General features: G+C 46.4%; 2 protein-coding genes across 3 annotated transcripts in view; one reads left to right on the top strand and one right to left on the bottom strand.

The window, feature by feature from the left end:
- The first annotated feature begins 167 nt into the window (after positions 1-167).
- ZBTB33 (zinc finger and BTB domain containing 33) lies at positions 168-10,715 on the top strand. 2 transcript variants are annotated; one of them, XM_014070311.2, is made up of 2 exons: positions 168-256; positions 8,109-10,715. In XM_014070311.2, the coding sequence occupies exons 1-2, from the start codon at positions 214-216 to the stop codon at positions 10,142-10,144; spliced, it is 2,079 nt and encodes a 692-aa protein (XP_013925786.2). In that variant the 5' UTR covers positions 168-213; the 3' UTR covers positions 10,145-10,715. The 2 variants fall into 2 exon arrangements, with proteins under 2 accessions (XP_013925786.2, XP_087583447.1); XM_087727321.1 differs by lacking the exon at positions 168-256 and adding an exon at positions 3,943-4,031.
- Positions 10,716-16,069: 5,354 nt separating this feature from the next.
- TMEM255A (transmembrane protein 255A) overlaps positions 16,070-19,835 on the bottom strand; it is a 24,117-nt gene continuing 20,351 nt past the window's right edge. Inside the window, exons 8-9 of the mRNA XM_087727330.1 lie at positions 19,023-19,163; positions 16,070-18,078 (exon numbers count right to left, since the gene is read on the bottom strand). Coding sequence (XP_087583456.1) covers positions 17,917-18,078; positions 19,023-19,163 — 303 coding nt within the window. The 3' untranslated portion in view covers positions 16,070-17,916. The remainder of the gene's footprint in view (positions 18,079-19,022; positions 19,164-19,835) is intronic.

Here is a 19,835-nt window from a genome sequence, read left to right as displayed (position 1 = left end):
CAGCTCCTTCCCCCTCATCATAACAAAGCCGCCTAGGCTCCTTGACGGTCACCGGGACCCTCCGTCGGCGGGGGAAAAAACCCGTTCCTCCGCCACTTCCGGTGGGTGCGCGTCCTCTTTCCGTCCGCCCGGCTCCCGCGGCGGCTTCGCTGGAGTTCCGCAAGGCGGTTCCTTTGTGCTCGGATGGGCTGCTGCTGCCGCCGGTGAGACGCGATGGAGCCGGGCGCCATGAGCGAGGCGGGCGGCAAGACTCCGGGTAAGAACCGCCTTCCTCGGAAAGACCAGGCCGGAGCATCGGAGCCGGGCACCGGGAGAGAGGGGGGGTGAGGGACCCGGCTAAGCAAGCGATGCCCGCCCGGCCTTGTTCGCGTGAGGGCGGCGGAGACGGACGCGTGGCCGGCCCGGGCTTGGCTCCGGCTTCCCGCTAAGCCCCGGGCTTGGCTGGCTCCTCCATGCTGCCAAGCGGGCGAGAAGGCGGCTGGGGCCAAAGAGGCTTACTCCTTTCTCCCTGCCCCGCCAGCCCGGGTGGATGCAATGGATACGGTTTCCCCGGTGCTGCTGTGCCCTCCAAGCGGAGCCTCCCCGGTGGGAAAGAAGGCTGGGTCGATCCCCCCAAGAAGCCTTTGAAGCATCGGGCCACGTTGCTTTTTATTTCAAACATTTTATTTTATTTTAATAGGATCCCATAGGATGGGTCTCCTAAAGGTGCTTTTTTCCCCTCTTCCCCAAGAAGCAACTGGACTTTCTGGGTTTTTCCCCCCACTACTTTTGAAGAGGTTTCGCTTCTCCTCCAAGAAGCTTCTTCAGCTCTGACTGGGATGGAATGGAAGGATGGAGGCTCCTGGCAGACAGAGCTGGTCATTGGCATCCTTTGGGATGAGAAGCGAAAGGTCTCCAAAGAAAAAGGCAAGAAAATCCCAGTTTTCTCCTGAAAACAAAAAAAGGACCTTTGGGATAAATGTCTTTGGAGGTTTCCCAGTTTTCCATGACGTGGTTGTCCCAAAGGTGCTTTTTTTCCCCCAAGAGGCAACTGGACTTAGAGGTTTTCTCTTTGGAAGTTGTTTTGCTTCTCATCCAAGAAGTTTCTTCAGCTCTAACTGGATGGGGATGAATGGAAGGATTTAGATTCCTTGCAGACAGCTGGACATTTGCATCCTTTTGGAAGGTCCCTGCCTTGAAGACAGATAAACCTCCAAGGGCTTCAACGACCCTTTAAAAGGATGCAAATTTCCAGCTCTCTGCAAGGAATCCTCATCCTTCTATTCCCTGCTCTCCTGTCAGAGCTGAAGAAGCTTCTTGGATGAGATGCAAAGCGTTTTCAGAGAAAAAACAGGAAGTCCAGTTGCCCCCTGAAAAAAATAAGCACCTTTGGGACAACCATGACCTGGATGACGGAGGATCTCTACAGACTTAGGATGGATGGATCCTATCAACTTTGGCTTGGAAATCTGCAGCAGGGATGAAATTCCACCTTTGACACCTGCTGGAGCCATGGAGAAGGTTGACCTTTGTGGGGAGGGGGCTTTGTTTTTTTGGAAAAGAAGAGCGCAGGATGCTGACCTCCAATCATTATTAGTGGATAGAAACTTCGCTGCAATACAGGTAGTCCTCAACTTACAACAATTTTCTTTAACGACTGTTTGAAGTTACAGCAGCGATGAAAAAAAAGAGACATGATCATTTTTCATGCTTAACCACCTTTGTAGCATCCCAATAATCACGTGATTCAACATTCAGATGCTTGGCAAACTGGTTAACGACCGTTGCTGTGTCCCAAGGTCATGCGAACCGCTTTTGCGACCTCTGGACAAGCAAAACCAACGAGGAAGCCAGTTTCACCTAGCCAGGTTGCAAAATTATCAACGGCAAGGATTTGCTTAACAATGATGACGAGAAAGGTGGTAAAATGGGGCAAAACTCACTTTAACAAATGTCTCACTTAACAACAGAAACTTGGACCACAATTGTGGTCGTAGGTCGAGGACTACCTGTAGATGAAAGGGGGCTTACCTTATCCGTTACTTATTGATCAGATGCCCCCCTCCCTCCAAGGAGTCTCTGGGCATGATATAACTTAAGCAATAAAAAACATTCCACGAAAACAGTTTAAAAGCAAGGGGCATGAATTAATTAACCCTCCCCAGAGGGAAGATATTAAATATAATGCAAGTCAGAGCACAGGCTCTCTCTATAAGTAGAATTATTTAGCCTAATTCTTTGAAGTTGTAATCCACATAGGCTGGGCTGGTTATACAATAGAAGGCTTGGCTGGTTTGTGGTTGAGAATAACTGTTAAAAACAGGGTTTTTTTTGGAGGGGGAGAATACATTGCTTATGCATTCTGGGGAAAACATTACAATTTTAGTGGTGAAGTTAAGATTTAAAACTGAAAAAAAGTGAATTGGCCAAACAATTCACATTTCTATTCAACTGGTGAAAATGCCCATCTTCCCATGCTGATAGAATTACTATAGATCATGATAGGGAAGTAAGAACTTTGCCTTTACAGCAGTACTTTAACAGGAGCTGCTTTTAAAGATAAGTTGGTTGCTTTTGATATGCTAAGCCCCCTGGGCCTGAAGAGTATCAAAAGCAATCCACACAAGGGGCCTTTAATGCACTTTCCTTTTTCGCCCTTAAGACACAACCAGTGGATGTTGATTTGCTCCAAGAAACCTGTATCGTTTTTTTAAGTTGAGGGTTCAGAGGGTGCAAATCCAGACTATCGGGTTAATGAAAGATATATTTTGGGGATCTCGAAAGATTAGAGATTCAGGAATTGGGTTCTTTTGGACCTCACTAGGAGCTAAATCCGTTTTGGCCTGGATCTTAAAAGGAATTTCCACTGATTATTCAGGAGCAGAGCTGGTGCTTAGAGCAAGGGACTGATGTCCAATCTCCCATTATTTATATGTATCTATATCTGTATATCATTTTCTCTATATCTATCTAATCTCTCTCTCTATATATATGTTTGTGTGTGTGTGTGTGTGTGCGCTTAGGAACCGATGACCAATCTCCATTATCTGTCTGTCTGTCTGTCTGTCTGTCTGTCTGTCTATCTATCTATCTATCTATCTATCTATCTATCTATCTATCTATCTATCTCTCTATCTCTATCTCTATCTCTATCTATCTATCTATCTATCTATCTATCTATCTATCTATCTATCTATCTCTCTCTCTCTCTCTATAGCTCTATCTATCATCTATCTATCTATCTATCTATCTATCTATCTATCTATCTATCTATCTATCTATCTATCTATCTATCTATCTATCTATCTATCTATCATCTATATCACTATAGCTCGCTCTATCTATATCTATCATCTATCTAATCTATCTATCTATCTATCTATCTATCTATCTATCTATCTATCTCAACTCTCACACACAAACACACTATCTCTCTCTCATATGTACATACATACATAAATACACACACATACACACACAAACACACACACACAATTTATTTGTTAGGTTGCAGGAGTGCTAACTCTTGCAAGAGAGTTTTGCAGATTTGCAACGGGCAGCTGGTGGCAATGTTATTGCATCACCCCAGAAAGAGACCCAGGAGGTCGGCCTGGAGCCCAGCCAGCCCCGAGCTCCACGTGTCTGGAGCATTTGCACGTGGGCGCTTTTTGCACGGGATGCCCCCAAGCCGCAGCCAAGAGAGAGGAAGAGGCCGGGGTGGGGGAGAGTCTTTGCCGCCGCTAGGATTTCAGCCCGGGAGCGCTCCGAAGCCGAAAATCCCCGAAAGCTTTTTTTTTTCCCCTCCGGAGCCCGAGCGCCTTCGGCTAGCGACTCCTCCCTCTCGGCTTTTCGCCGGGCGCGGCCGAGCGGCCCTTCGGCCAGGCGCGAAGGCCCTCCGAGCGGCGTTCGGGCGGAGCACGAGGCCACCCGAGCGGCTCCGGAAAGAGCCGAGAGGCGCGCAAGGGCTGGGAAGCGTCGCGTCGAGCGAGCGGAGGGACGCGGGGCTGGTTGGCTGCGGGCGGAGAGAGCCGAAGACGCGGGGCGGAGCGGAGGTACGGAGAGCCGGTCTTGGTTGCTTTGGACCGGCAGCGGCGGAGAGGGGCAGGCTTTGGGCCAGCTGCCCCCTCCCTCCTTCAGTCCCTTCCTTTCTCCCCGGTGGGTTAGCTGCCCCTGCAGGTGCAGAAGGACCACAATACCCATCATCGGGGGGGGGGGTGTCAGCCCCCTTCCCCCATTTCTTCTCTCTTGAATCCTCCTCTCCCATCGACACGGGCGGAGTTCAGCTGCTTCTGTGGTTGCCCCAAGAGAGGCACTTTCCTAAAGATCTCTCTCTCTCTCTCCTCTTTCTCTTCCTTTTTTCCTCTTTTCTCCCCTTTCTCTTTTTTTCGCCTCTCCTCTCTCACTCTTTCTTCTCTTTTTTCTTTTCTCTCCTCGCTCCCACTCTGTCTCTTCTTTTTTTCTCTCTTCTTCTTTTCTCTTTTCTCTCTCGCTCACTTTTTTCCTCTTCCTTTTTTCTCTTTTGCCCTATCTTATCTTTTTCTCCTTTCTTTCCTCTCTTTCTCTTCTCCCTTTTTCTCTTTTCTCTCTTGTCTATCACTTCTCTCGCTCACTCTTTCCCTCTTCCTTTTTTCTCTTTTCTCCTATCCTATCTTTTTCTCCTTTCTTCTTTCTCTTCTCTCTTTTTCTCTTCTCTCTTTTCTATCACTTCTTTTGCTCACTCTTTCTCTTTTTTCTCTTTTGTTTCTTCTCTTTTCTCCTTCCTCTTTTCTCTTTCTCTTCTCCCTGTTCCTCCCTCTCTTTTATCTCTCTCTCCTCACTCTCTTCCCTCTCACTCTTCCTTCTCTTCTCTCTCACACACTTTCTGTTCTATCTATATTCTCTCTCTTTCACCCTCTTCTCTTTTCTCTTTCTTCTCTCCCTCCTTTTCTCTCTCTCTCTCTCTCTCTCTCTCTCTCTCTTCTTCTTTCCCAAACTTACCAGCCTGGATTCTGACTCCCATGCTTCCCGGCAAGGGAACAGGATTAGAGGAGTAGACAGCTTACGTAAGGAGGAGATCTGGAATGTCTCCTGTTTCCTTTCGCTTATCAGCTTGACAACTTGGTGCGTTGTGACTACAATAACCATCACCCCCTGCTAGCAGGGCCAGACAATTCTTTTAAGGACTAGCTCGGGATAGAGGGAGGAAGAAAGTTGGCATCTTAAAGTTGAGGAAACAAATTGGCAACTCCTTTCCCCTTGCTCTTTTGATCTCCCCACTCAATTCCCCATTGGCTGGATTCTGGATAGGCTGCCGCTCCCATCGTCCCCAGCCAGCAGGGCCGAGGGAGGGGTAATCCCGAAACAATGGAGGGTGTTTTATTGGACAGCCAAGGAAACTGGTTCTATTAGCGCTGACATTCGTGGCCCTGGAGGAATTTTTAAACTTGCAATCCTTCCAGTCCTTTTGGCTTACAATTTCTATCCTCTGCGGCCAGGGATGGGATTTGGAGTCCCTCACAACCAGAAAGCTGTTGGGGCTGACAGGCGGGGCCGCAAACCGGCTGAGAAGAACCCGCTTGTCTAGACATGACCAAGCACTCTTTTCTTGAAGCTGGGCCATGTGAGGGGTTGAGCGAAGATGTCTGCAGCTTCCTTTCTGGACTGATAAAACCGACTTTGATATCAAAAGCCGGCCTAAGTTTTGGGGCTGTTTCAAAGAGCCCCGGGAGGGTGGGGGGGGGAACACCTCTGAAAACTCAGGGGGCACTCAATGCATGCTTCCGGGTCTCCCTTGCAATGCAATCTGGAGCCTTCTGGAACTTTCCACAAGGCCGGGAAATTTTAAGCAGAAACAACCTGAATTTGCAGAGCTCGAGAAAAAAAATGAACGCAGTTGCACTTCGCGCTTCTTTCTGTCCGTGGCATGACTAAATCCAGCCACCTGGGCCCGACTATCCGCTTGAGTTCCTTGTCTAAGAAACAGGAATTAGCGCATATTTTTGCATAATTAACAACCTTCATTGTGATCTTGTAAAAAGCCGTGGGAACTAAGCTCTTCCTCCTGGTGGACAGGAGCTAAAAATGCCAGATTTCTTCTTTTATTGTTCCTCTTTCGTATTTCTCTGCCGCAGCAGCTGGGTCTGCTATTATTGCCGTAATACAGGTGGTCCTCGGCTTACGACAGTTTGCCTAGGGACCCTTCAAAGTTACAAAGTGGGACTTAATTACCGGTTTTTAAATAGTGATGACCTTTGTGCCACCCCCTACGAGCACGTGATCGAAATTCAGATGCTTGGCAACTGGTTCATGTTTATGACCGTTTCTGTGTCCCAAGGTCACATGATCTCCTTTTGCAACCTTCTGACAAACAAAGGCAACGGAGAAGCCCGATTCACTTAACAACCCGGATTATTAATGTCTCAACAGCAGTGATTCACTTAATAGAAATTAGAGAGTAGAGTAAAGTAGATAACAGAATAAGAATAGGAATAGGAGTGGAGTGGAGTAGATAATAGGAATAGGAGTGGAGTGGAGCAGAGTAGAGTAAATAATAGAATAGGAATAGGAGTGGAGTGGAGTGGAGTAGAGTAGATAATAGAATAGGAATAGGAGCGGAGTAGAGTAGATAATAGGAATAGGAGTGGAGTGGAGGAGTGGAGCAGAGTAGAGTAAATAATAGAAGAGGAATAGGAGTGGAGTAGATAATAGGAATAGGAGGAGTGGAGGAGTGGAGTGGAGCGGAGCAGAGTAGAGTAAATAATAGAATAGGAATAGGAGTGGAGTGGAATAAATAATAGAATAGGAATAGGAGCGGAGTAGAGTAGATAATAGGAATAGGAGTGGAGTGGAGGAGTGGAGCAGAGTAGAGTAAATAATAGAATAGGAATAGGAGTGGAGTAGATAATAGGAATAGGAGTGGTGGAGTAGAGAATAGAATAGGAGTGGAGTAGAGTAGAGTAGATTAGATAATAGGAAGTGGAGGAGTGGAGTGGAGTAGATAATAGAATAGGAGTGGAGTGGAGTAGATAATAGGAATAGGAGTGGAGTGGAGTAGAATAGATAATAGGAATAGGAGTGGAGTGGAGGAGTGGAGTAGAGTAGAGAATAGAATAGGAATAGGAGTAGAGTAGAGTAGATAATAGGAATAGGAGTGGAGGAGTAGAGTGGAATGGAGTAGATAATAGAATAGAAGTGGAGTAGAGTAGAGTAGAGAATAGAATAGGAATAGGAGTGGAGTGGAGTAAATAATAGAATAGGAATCGGAGTGGACTGGAGCAGAGCAGAGCACAGCAGAGCTGGAAGGGACCTTGGAGGTCTTCTAGTCCAGCCCCAAACCTATACCATTTCAGCTAAGTGACTTTCTAGTCTCTCCTTAAAAACCTCCAGTGATGGAGCACCCACAACCTCAGCTGCTCCACTGGTTAATTGGCCTCACTCTCAGGAACTTTCTCCTTAATTCCAGGTTGCCTTCTCTCTCTGATCAGTTTCCAACCATTATTTCTTCTCCTGCCCTCTGGTGCTTTGGAGAATAATCTGACACCCCCCCCTCCTTCTTTGTGGCAGCCCCTCAAATACTGGAATGAGGTGCGAACCCTATTGAGGATTCTCCACCGCTGGCGTGATAGTTCCAAGAGTCTGGCACCTCTGGCACACATCATGTACACCGAGTAAGGCAGCTGTTGAGAAATAACAGTGAAGAAATATATGCGGCCTGTTTTCAGCTCCTGTTTTGTGTGTGTTAATCCGTGGATGTGTTTCATCACGCCTTAACATCGCTTGTCAAATTCCCTTACTAACCTTCAGGTTCTCCAAAGTTGCGTTTCTCATTTGACCTCCTCAGCCTCCATCAGTGAACCCCTATTTTTAATGGGCTAAATCAATAAAGACCTTGCCTTTTTATGCTAGAGCGGCAATAAACAGCCAGGTTCCTTTCTAATTGTACAGTAAGTAAAATTACTGGGGTGGGGGCTGTGAAGAGTGAGTCTGCTTCCTGCCTCTAAAAAAAACCCCACGTTTCTCCGTTTCTCATCCAGGGAAATACAATTTTGTGCATTTTTAATATTTCTCAAAATATTTAATTCTCCCAGGAGGGGCATGAGTGCTCGCTTTTTACCATAGAAAGGAATTTTGATTCTATTTCTTTGTTCCAGGGATGGAGACCAGGAAGCTCATCACCGCTACCGACAACCAATATTCTGGCATGCTTTTGAAAGCGCTGGACGAGCAGCGAGGCCTCGGGCTTTTCTGCGACGTCACTGTGATCGTGGAGGACCGCAAGTTTCGAGCCCACCGGAATATCCTTTCGGCTTCCAGCACTTATTTCCACCAACTCTTTGCCGTGGCGGGACAAGTCGTTGAGCTGAACTTCATCCGGGGGGAGGTTTTCGCGGAAATCCTCAACTACATCTACAGTTCCAAAATCGTCCGGGTGCGATCGGATCTGCTCGATGAACTGATTAAATCGGGGGAGTTGCTGGGGGTCAAATTCCTCGCCGAGCTGGGCGTCCCGTTGCAACAGGTGAAGAGCATGTCTTCGGAGGCCACACCCAGCGCTTCGGAGCTGCCCATCCCGGAGGGCAATGGGCCCAAAGCCCAGAAGCTCCCAGCCCCGTCTGAGCCCCAACCTGTAAAACTCGGGAAGCCGATAATTACGGAATCTTTTTCCCTCTACCGGGAGTCGTGTGATTCCGCTAAGATCACCATTAGTGATTCCGAGGATGATGACGACGATGTCATTTTCTGCTCAGAGCTGGTCCCTTCTAAGGAACGTTCGGTGGAGACCAAAGTCATAACCCAGATCCCGCCTTGCCCAAATGGGTCTTCTGAGGTAGCCAGCTCGTCCAACAGTCATTCTCTCCCTCAACCGGTGGCAACTGCGCCTCCACGACTGCTCGACTCATCGACGGTTCTTCCAAATCCGGCTGAAAACCAAAAGCTTCTTGACCCACTTCCTCCCCCGGCTCCAAAGACCACGACTCCAAATGTCCTTGTGCTCAATTCATCTCGGGTTGATGTCGCTCCAGGAGTTGGTCCGTCCCACGAAATCGAGGTGTTGCCGATTCCCGAGGAGAACCAGCAGCCATCCACCAACGATTCCTTAACTGACATGGAAACCAATGTCATCGACGAGGAAGAAGAGGAAGAGGAAGATGTGGAAGACGATGATGACATTCTGGGTTTATCCAGTCCTGGTTCAGCAAGCAGCAGTTCTCTGGTCCAGCAGCCCACCACTCCGAAACCTACCGTTGCGGCCGACAGCACAGCCGCCCAGAAGAAGCAAGTTGTGAACTTCCTGCCGGAACCCGTCTCCCAACCCAACGAATTCAAGATCCAGATCTCCGATGTTCTTTCCGGAGGCCTCAAGGACGCTCCCCCAAACGTTGCGCCGAAGCACGTCACCGAAGGGCAGAAGATCATCACCTTAGACAAAACAACGGAGATAGAAAGCTTGTCCACCGGCTGCAAAGTTTACGCCAACATCGGCGAAGACACCTACGACATCGTCATCCCGGTGAAAAACGAGGCTGACGGGGAAGTTCAGCTGGACAACGTGCCGCACAACTCGGGCAACGATTCCGCCAACCGCAAGCGCTTGAAAGTCAAACACGATGACCACTACGAGCTGATTATGGACGGGAAGGTGTACTACATCTGCATTGTGTGCCGGAGATCGTACGTCTGCCTGACCAGTTTACGGAGACACTTCAACGTTCATTCCTGGGAGAAGAAATACCCCTGTCGTTACTGCGAGAAGGTTTTCCCTCTGGCGGAGTACCGCACCAAGCACGAAATCCACCACACCGGCGAGCGGCGGTACCAGTGCTTGGCTTGCGGCCAGTGTTTTATCAATTATCAGGTGATGGCCACTCATCTTCGATCGGTTCACAGCCAAGATCCTACCGGGGAATCAAAGCTGTACCGTTTGCATCCGTGTCGGTCTTTGCAGATCAGAAATTACGCCTACATTTCGGGGAGTTCCAACAATATCCCGGTCGCCAATGACAATGCCCTGGTTTATGCTGGCAGTCCTCCAAAAGAGACCCCTCAGGAACCGGTCCCGAACCAACCCGTGAAGCCAATGACTTGGGACGACATCTTCGTCCAACAAGGAAATGAAACCCTCTTTAAACAAAACCCATCGGACGGCACCTCCGAATTTGAGTTCGTGATACCAGAATCTTACTGAAGGTGTTGCGAAAAATGTGTGTGTGTGGGGGGGAAATGTTTTGTTTCGTTATCAAAAGTGGGAGGAAAGTTTTTGTGGTTGTTGGTTGTTTTAAAAGAAAAAAAACAAAACACCAGAGCTCTTTCTCAACGGGCCCCTTGGAAGCTTCGAGAGAGCTTTCTCCCATTACGAAACACGTCCGCGTGCTTCTTCTTCGACCTTTAGCCTACGGTAGTGTTTTAAAATTAGTTAATATGTGTAACTTTTGAACTTGTGAACAACAACAAAAAATTGGTCAGGAAATAAAACGATACTTGAATACAGGTGTAAAGACGCTTAGGAAGTTAGGCGCTTCGGCGTTTATTCGTATGGATCGAAATCTAAAAAGTTTCCCATTCGGAGACTCCCCCACCCCACCCCTGCTCCCCGGGTTAGGTGTAGAATAACAGGAATATATATCTTCCTTGAACCACTTACTTCTATTTTCATGTTAGCACTTTAATGCTGAAAAGGGTTTCATTGTGACCACAAAACAGGCACCCAGCTAGGTTTTCTTACTGATGTTGTGGGGGGAGGGTGTCCCTGGGTGGGGTGGGGGAATATTTTTTTTATTTTTTTAAATAGAAATCAGTGCGTTCTTGCAATGGAACGTTATAAGGGTCCAAATCATGCTTGCTCTCACGAAACCAAGCTTAACGGCAAAAGAGGCCTAGCCATTTTTGTTGGCTTTGAAATACAGTATTTTTCGCACCGGACCATATGACGCACACATAGCTTTCGAGGCAGAAAACGAGAAAATAAAAATCTGCCTCCAAGCATCCATCCGGTATTCATCCGGTTAGCGTCCTTGCAGCAAACAGCCTGGTCAGCTTCAGCACGTTATCGCAGTCCCCAGCATGTGGCTTGTCAGGGTTCCGCTCAGTTGTGTCCATCACCGTCAATGGAGCTGAGCTGCTGCTGCTGCTGCTGCCGGAAACACAAGGGCCTTTGCTGCCAAGCAGCTGATTGGCGGCTGGATCAGCCTCCTGGAATACTGCCGACCGGTTTTTCTAGGTGGCGGGGATCGCTGCCAATCAGCGGCGGCAATCCCCATCACCAAGAACAGCTGATCGGGGGTATTCCAGGAAGCTGATCCAATCGCCGATCAGCTGCTCGGCAGCAAAGGTTCCAGTGTTCCGTGGCGGTGAATGGTGGCAGCAGTGGTAGGTGGTGGCAAATGCTGCCACCACACCAACCGCTGTCCCTCTGTCTCAATATTCGTTCTATAAGACGCACAAAAATTTCCACCCACTTAGGGAGGGGAGAGATGCGTCTTTATAGTGTGAAAAACACCGTAAGCAATTGTATATTGTTGATAATGCATGTGGGCCCTCCTTAAAAGAGAATGGAGACACTTTCTCTAAACGTTAACACTTGTTCTTATTACCCCAGTGATTAAGCTTAACTCAGTGGCTGTGCCATTGTATTTCACTTTTTTTTTTTTTTGGGACTGGGTAGGGTAGATGGAAGAAATTATAAGATCTGGACCTTTTTCTACAGGATAAGCAGGTTAACCATTTACAGTGAATCGTTTTTTGTTTTTTAAACCCCTCGTCTTATTCCCTGGGAGGAAAAACAAAATTAGAAATCTAATTTTGTAGATTTTTTTGCCCTGAACAGTGCAGAAGCTTCCTACCAAAGCAGCCTTGGCAAATGATGTTGTATTTTTTTCCCCCCTCTCTGCAACTGAGTTGGTAGTTTTTAAGAGAGAGCCTACTAGTTAGTTCGTTTTTTACAGCAGCCTCACGGAAAAGGGGGGTTGGCTTTTTTGGGGGGGAGAGGGGGCAGATGTGCTAGTCTTGAGTTTCCTTTTGGGGTCATGCTTTCCGTGCATCGCAAATTGGGAATATACTTTTCCAGTGCTCACGGTTTTCCAGCGTCGATTTAAGCAAATAACAGAAATGGTCAAAAAGCCATGTAGTTTTGGTGATGTTTTTTGTTTTTTGTTTTGGTCAAATAACCTCTTGCCCTTTTTTTTGTGTAAATTATGATATTTGGAGTGGGTGTTACAGAAAGTTGAAAAGGATTGTGATGAATAAAAGTAGTTAGCGATTGGTGGTTTGTCATGAAAATCTCCTGTCCTCATCACTTTAGCTATTTTTTTCTCTTCTTTTTCCCCTTTTCTGAAGTCTCTATTTCAGGGGGGGGGGGGTCAAACTCAATTTCAATGAGGGCCTCATCATGGTTGTGTTTGACCTCGGTAGGGGCGGGGCGGAGTGGGCATGGCCATCTCAACATCACTCATATCAGGGGCGCCTGTTAAGACTCCCAAGCGCTCTGCCAGCGAAAACAGGCTCCCAAACTCTGTTTCCGGCTGCGACAGCCTCCTGCAACCCTCTGCCAGCGAAAACGGGAGGGCTGCACGCGGATCCTCCCGAGCTCCATTTTCGCTGGCAGAGGCACCGCGGGACGGTCCTTTGCTGTTTCGAGGGCAGCCCCGCGGGCCAGATCTAAGCCTCCCGTGGGCCGTATCCGGGTCCCGGGCCTTGAATGCGACCCCCTTGCTCTGTTTTGTATTCAAAGTAGTCATTCCTAGTCCTTAATTTCGTGTCGTCGTTTTTTTCTTTCTTTCTTTAACGTCGTGTTTTCAGCCAGGAAGTGAATGAAATTCTGCTGTGGAGTCAAAGAGAAAAATCATGTACGCAAATCCACGCTGAAAAGAGCAGATTGTGTTTTCTAATAATGAGAGAAAGTGAAGTGACTGCTGTTTTTTGTTTTTTTTTCTGTAGAGTTGAGACTCCGTTTCATCGGGGCTAGAAGTTTCTTTTGTTTTGTTTTCATAAATGGAAATGATCTTTTAAAACTGGCACTGCATACTGAAATGAATAATTTGTGGGGCTTTTTATTTTGAAAAGAAAACACCCTCACTGTTAATCGATCTCCAGTGTATTTGTCCTTTTCAGAGTCACCCGTGTCTGTCGCGTTTTATAAACGAAGTGAAACGTAACTTCATTCAGCTGCCTGTAGCAAAGGGTGTTACGTTTGCTAAGTAAAGCCCACCATGTTGGTGGCTGTCAATCAAACTTTCAGCTTGAACGTGCTACTCTCCCACCCCACCCCAGAAAATCCTGATAACCAGTAATTAAATCAGTGCCTGTTGAAAATGTCTTTTTTTTTTAATTTGCAAAACCTAAAGACGAAAGTTTCAAAGCTGTTTATCTTGTTAGAAAGACACTCTGCATGTATTTTGGTCTTCCTAGGAAAGAAAGTCTCAATATCCAAAGTTAACAGGTTCTTATCACGTAGCTGTAAAGGTCTTTTTGCTTTACGGCATTGGAAATATTTTGATTGACGCCATTTCATCGTTTTATTTTTTTCAAGCACCTGGCGGTTACCGATTTAAGAAAATAAACCCTTTCCTTTTTCAGTTTCTCTCTTTTCCGTTTTATAAAAGCATCAGCTCTAGAAAGAACCCTTCTAAATTACATTACTAAGAAAGAAAGAATTCCCTTTTTTCCTTCCCCCAAAACCCACATTTACTACAGAGATGAATGGGAAGTACAACCTTGATTGAAATCTAAAGCAAAAAACGATAACAGCGGGTGAAATCATTCTAAGTATGTCTTTCTCAAGAACAAATGGGCTTGAGTTTGGATCTACCAACATTACAAATGTCCCCCGTCCTAAAAAGAGACACCATTGCAAGAATCCCTATTTTTTTAAAAAATTCTTTTTGGGTTTCCCCTCCCGTTTTAAAAACTTGCATGCAATATAACAGGATGAAAAAAATAGCATTGTCACGCTTGCTGAATCGTTGGGGAGAAGATATCTGCTGAATCGTTGGGGAGAAGATATTCTGCATTCTGAGAGAAATCAAATAGGCCTGCCTGTCTAAAGTTTGTATAAATCCAATATTTGAAAACATTGAGGCTTTTTTTTCCTCTTTTTGGCGCAGGTATTTCTGAGTTATGAATTTGTTATATTGGGGGCAGGAGAGAGAGAGAGAGAGAGAGAGAGATCGACTCCTCTTCAAATGTGCGTTTGTGCATTCCTGTATAGGACGGCGAGATTAATAAGAAATATATATATATATATCAGTACTTGGTTTAATTTATTTCCTACCGGAGCGTTATCACTTAGTAGCAAAACGAAAGATGCAAAAAAGAAAAAGAAAAGAGGGGCAGTGGTTTTTATTTCGACGACGGTTTTTACAGAGCGGTGTTATTATTATTTTTTATTTTATCAATACAGTACTGTAATGTATATAGTTGTACAGCTTTTTTCCTTAACCTTTTCTGGGAATTCGTTGTTCTGCTTTTCATTAACCAATACTTGACTTTTAGTCCTTAGAGCTTTGTATGGCAAAATAAATAAGTAAATAAACACTTACCATTCTGAAGAGGTGCCGAACGTTTTTCTTCTTCTTTTTACAACAAATACGGGGTGGTGTAGGGCTTCCTGCCTACGCAGGGGGTTGGACTCGAAGACCTCCAAGGTCCCTTCCAGCTCCAATCTATTCTATAAAAAGGGACTTGCGATCAGATCTGAAATTATGACAGTCATGTGACCAAACCTTGGGGATCTGGCAGCAACGTGGCTTCATTTTAAGACCGTTTGCAGGAGCCTGTAGTCACGGGACCACATTTCAGGATGCTTTGGCCCAAAACCGGCCCTTTGTTTTCAGCCAAACTGCACCTAGAGAGAATCACCGGTTTGCTGAAGGACTCTTGAGGTTTAAATTCAAGACTGCAAATTTGCTTTTAACCTCCAATCCGTTTTACAGCCGTTACAACATACCATATTTTTTGGAGTATAAGACGCACCTTTTCCCCCTCCAAAAAGAGGCTGAAAATCTGGGTGTGTCTTATACACCGAATACAGCATTTTTTGCCTCCCGGAACTCCACCCCCTTCACCAAAATGTCCGTGCAGAGCATGTATGAGGCTTTTAGAGAGCTCCTGGGGGCTGGGGAGGGCAGAAATGAGCAAAAAACGGTCTGTTTTTTGCTCAATTCCCCCCCCCAGCCTCCAGGAGCACTCTATAAGCTTCCTAAAGGCCATCCATTGCCTTTTTTAAAATGAAAAATGGGCCCGTTTTTGCAAAAAAAGGGACGTTTTTGCTCCCCCCCAGGAGCACTCCCTAAAGGCTATTCATGCCTTTTTTTGTTTAAAAAAATGGGCCCTTTTTCACAAAAAAACAGGCTGTTTTGGGGAGGTTTGCAGAGTGCAAAAACTTGTGGTTTTTTCCCCTCTTCAAAATCTTGGTGCGTCTTATACTCTGGTGCGTCTTATACTCTGAAAAATACGGTACATCCATAATGGACGGGCTCCGTTAACCGTTACATGGGCCAAGGATTACCCATACTTTTGAGTTTGCAATGATATTAAAGAATCCACTTGAGGTGCCACTCCTCCCCAAGATTCTGGAACCCATCTACGTAACTGCCACCGATTTTGGGGGCACATCAGTTAAAATTACACATCTCAATGTTCAAAGTTGTTAAGATGAGAAGTTTGGAAAGTGGAACACGCATGAAACTACCGTTGTGTGGGTCTTATAAAAAAAGTGGTTTATTTGCAGCACCGCATTGAAGCATTCATCATAAACGGATCCTCCCTTGCCCACTCTATATTGAGCCACGGCTCCCGTTAGTCCCACTGCCTTTTAACACATGTTGAGCGAGGTTTAATCCAGAAATGTTACAAGTAAAAAAAAAACAACAATCCTGTTGTTCAGGTACATGATCTTTTCGCCCCCACGTCACACTTTGTGCTTCCAAATTTTCAACAAAGCACCTCTTGTCGGGTGTGCAGCAAGTAAACTGAATGTGCAAAGCGGTAGAAATATTCATTTATTCATGCAATTTTCCCAGGTGTGCACATGCGCACACACACATATAAAAGAGGGACATGTTCCAAGTCTTTTTTTTTTTAAAGAAACCACAAATTTAGATGTAACGGCTACAGCTGTTGATGGGACCAATTTTTATTTTATTTTTTTACCGTACCAGGCTGCTGCTGGGTGGTGGAGGCAGCAAGGGATTGCTAGACTGCCTGGGAAACTGTCAGGGAACTTTGAAAAGGAAGATCGCATGACCGCAGCGATCGGTGGTACCGAAGCAGTCACAATCTTCCCAAATGTCATTCCTTAAAAGGAGTGATGGGTCCTGGATTTTGGACACAATTCTGTAAATTGGCCCATTTGAGGTATCTTGATTCAAAAACAGTTGCCCTACGAGGCACTGCTTCATCCAGTTAAAAGATCACCACAATAAGAGTTTCAGTAGCGTATAGTTTTTCCCAGTGGCTGGGGGATTCTGGGAATTGAAGTCCACATATCTTAAAGGGGCCACGTTGAGAAACACCTAGGATAGCTTTTTTCTTTATTTGAAAGAAAAGAAATCTGGTTCCACACACCTCCCCCAGCACAACGCCAATGAATCTACCACTGGGTATGCCTCTTCAATCAGCAGCACTGAAATCCATAAACTATCCTGCCTTCAGTCTTGGCCATTTGCAAATTTGTCCTTCGGCTGTTTTCCTGCTCTCCACACCCTGTTTTAAAAAGAATTAATGCACTCCGACTCTTTGGGACTTCCTTGAAACGAACAGCAGAGACATGTGGCCACTTCAGCTACAGGGCTGAACTTCCCATCATCTCCAGCGATGAACAATGATAGGCTTTGTAGGAGATTTATTGGAGACTGGCAGGGATTCCAATTCTCGGAGTCATCTGGGTCAAATATATAAATCTGGCAGCCACAATCGGTCGATCCAAGTTCTGCTCCTGTTGTTTGGGTCCATTACAACCCAAGTAAATAGGATTGAAAATCTATGATTCCATAGTTGCGACTGCCAAGCTGACTTTCCTTGAGTCTCTGCCAGTTTGGGAAATGCACAGCCGTATGCCAGTTATCAGCTGCCTTCAGAGTCAGACATTGGTGAGGCAGAAGAACAGCTGGAGCCTGTTCCCAGTGTGCGCATGAGCAGAGTTGCCAGACGAAGGGAACAGCTAAAGAACAGGGGTCAACTTGGGGGTAAGGCCACAGGTGGACTATGAATGGCCCCTCCCAGAGGAAATAAAAGAGGAGCGAAAGGGGAGTGGAGTTTGCAGGAGACAATTAGTCCGCTTCATTGCTTTGCGACTCTCTGAGACTCCTTGCCAAGTTTTGCAGATATCGGCCTGGCAGCTCTCCAAGCCAGATAAGGTCTGTGACTGTAAATCCTCCCTGGAAAGACTTTGCTGGAGGTGAAGGACCAGAATTCACCATCAATTAATAAAAGGGGGTTTTGTCGGGACAAGGAGTTTGTTTCATGCTCTCAGGAAGCCTCGGTCAGAACACATGGTCCATCCGAGAGTTTGACCAAGAAGTCCAATTTTTGATGAGCTGAAGTTAGTTCCCAGATCACCAAAGGCTATTTTTAGCAAGCGATTCGCTCAAAGAGCATGAAAAAAAAATGCAACTTTTCTTTAAAAAGAAAACAGGCCACGGTTAAATCTCCCGCCGTTAAAAACAAGCAAGGATCCAGGGCATTTTGGATCATCCTTGAGCAAGGACCTCCAAACTTGGCAACAACTTTTAAGACGTCTGTGGACTTCAACTCCCAGAATGCCCCAGCCAGCCACGGGCGTCGGAAGTCAGCACATCTTAAAAGTTGTCAAATTTGGAGAAACCTGTTCAAGAGTGACGGCCACAAGGCTCCCGGAAAAGAAAGGAAACTGGGGAAAGGTCTGGCGTGCCAGTTAGCTTGTTCCAGTACAAAATATTTGCTGACAGTTCAAGGGACGGCATCCTCTCCCCTTCTGCTCGCTCTTCACGGCGAATAAGGCGGCGGCTTTTCGGAAGGTGGAAAATACGGTGGGGAGTAACGAGGTGGAGCCACAGTTGGGGACCAGACCAAACTCGGCGAGGGTGGTAACGAGAGCGGATCCTCTGGCAGGCCGGATGGGCTGGAGGTTGCAAAGAGGCTGGAATGCTACAGGCAGGGGGAACGGAAGAGAGAGAAAGAGAGAGAGAGAGAAGAAAACAGATTTAAAGGGATAGAAGGGACCTTGGAGGTCTTCTAGCCCAACCCTTGCTCAAGCAGGAACCTCATACCATTTATATATACACTGAGAGTTTAGGCACCGGAGACAAATTCCTTGTTTGTCCAATCATACTTGACCAATAAAGAATCATGTTCTGGTTCTGGTTCTGGTTTGGGTTGTTCTGTTTTTCTGTTCTTGTTCTGCTCTGCTCTTGTTCTGTTGTTCTGTTCTGATTTGTTGTTCTGCATTGCTCTGGTTCAGTTCGGTTCTCTTCTCTTCTGTTTTTCTGTTCTGCTCTGCTCTTGTTCTGTTGTTCTGTTCTGATCTGTTGTTCTGCACTGCTTGGTTCAGTTCAATTCTGTTCTTGTTCTGTTTTTCTGTTCTGCTCCTCTTCTGTTCTGTTGTTCTGTTCTGTTCTGTTCTGTTGCTGTGCCCTGCTCTTGTTCTGTTCTGCTCTTGATGGATTCAGAGTCCAGGCATCACAGGGTTCCTTCCAAAATGCCTCCCTGCCTTCGCAGGATTTATATAGTTTTTATACAATTTTTTTATACAGTTTTTACAAGCAAAGCAATGAGCATATAGCAACAGCATTGTAACTGGCACATTCTCCTTGTCAATCTCCCAAGAACATCCCACCCGGAGTAGAATCCCCCATAACTCAATAGTTCCTGGTAGTGCCTGGTTCTGCTATTTAGGTGAGCTCATAGGTTAAGAGGTAAACAGCCACTGAGATCATGGCAGTGTGCTGCGCATGTCTTTACGTAACCTTTCCTCCATGCTCTTGTTCGGTTCTGTTCTGCTCCTATTCTGTTGGGTTCTGCTTTCAACGAAAGTGAATCTGCTCCCAGCTGGATGGGGAGATAAAGACCAAGGTTGCCCCGGGATGCCCTACCTGGAAGTCGTACGCTGAATACGGTGGCAGGTGAGGCGTGCTGTGATAGGTGTTGTACGAGGTCACCTGGGGTCGTGAGTAAAAGGTCACAGCGGGCCGGGTGTTTTCGACCGTACAGGTAAGAGTGGGATTAGCAGGAATCTGAAAACAAGGAAGAGCGGAGAAGATTATATGATCCGATTGGAAGATTGGAAGCCTTATTCAGGTTTCCCCAGCCTGGTACCCCTTAGACGCTCTGGATCTGAAGTGCCATCCCCTGAACCAGCATAGCTAATGTCCTGGCTGGGGACGAGAGGGATTGTAGTTTAAATTGCGGAGTCTCCAAACTTGGCAACTTTAAGACTTGTGGACTTCAACTCCCAGAATTCCTAGGCTGACACAACTCTCAAGCCCGAAGAAAACCAGTCAAATTTCCTGAGAGCAGGAAGCAAACCCTTAGACAAAAAAATCCTTTTATTAATGTACAGTGAATTCTGGTCATTCCCATCCAGCAAAGTCTTTCAAGGGAGTATTTACAGTCACAGACCTTATCTGGCTTGGAGAGTTGAAAGGCCGATATCTGCAGAACTTGGCCACAAACCAATCAAGCGAACTAATTTTCTCCTGCAAACTCCACTCCCCTTTCGCTCCTCTTTTATTTCCTCTGGGAGGGGCCATTCATCATCCACTTGTGGCCTTAATCTCAAGTCGACCCCTGTTCTTTGGCTGTTCCCTTCATCTGGCCATGCGCACACTGGGAACAGGCTCCAGCTGTTCCTCTGCCTCACTCATGTCTGCCTCTGAAGGCAGCTGATAACTGGCATACGGCTCTGG

This window comes from Thamnophis sirtalis, unplaced genomic scaffold, assembly GCF_051295495.1.
Source record: "Thamnophis sirtalis isolate CommonGarterSnake01/CBP01778 unplaced genomic scaffold, rThaSir2_p1.2 scaffold_13, whole genome shotgun sequence".
NCBI classification, from domain to species: domain Eukaryota; kingdom Metazoa; phylum Chordata; class Lepidosauria; order Squamata; family Natricidae; genus Thamnophis; species Thamnophis sirtalis.
Note: the sequence above shows the minus strand (reverse complement) of the source record. Positions and strands in the feature narration are given on the sequence as shown.

Excerpts from the sequence above, each read along its gene's own strand:
- ZBTB33 (XM_014070311.2), top strand. The coding sequence starts at position 214 with ATGGAGCCGGGCGCCATGAGCGAGGCGGGCGGCAAGACTCCGG. Across the intron at positions 257-8,108 it reads GGCGGGCGGCAAGACTCCGG|GGATGGAGACCAGGAAGCTC; the intron begins GTAAGAACCGCC and ends TCTTTGTTCCAG.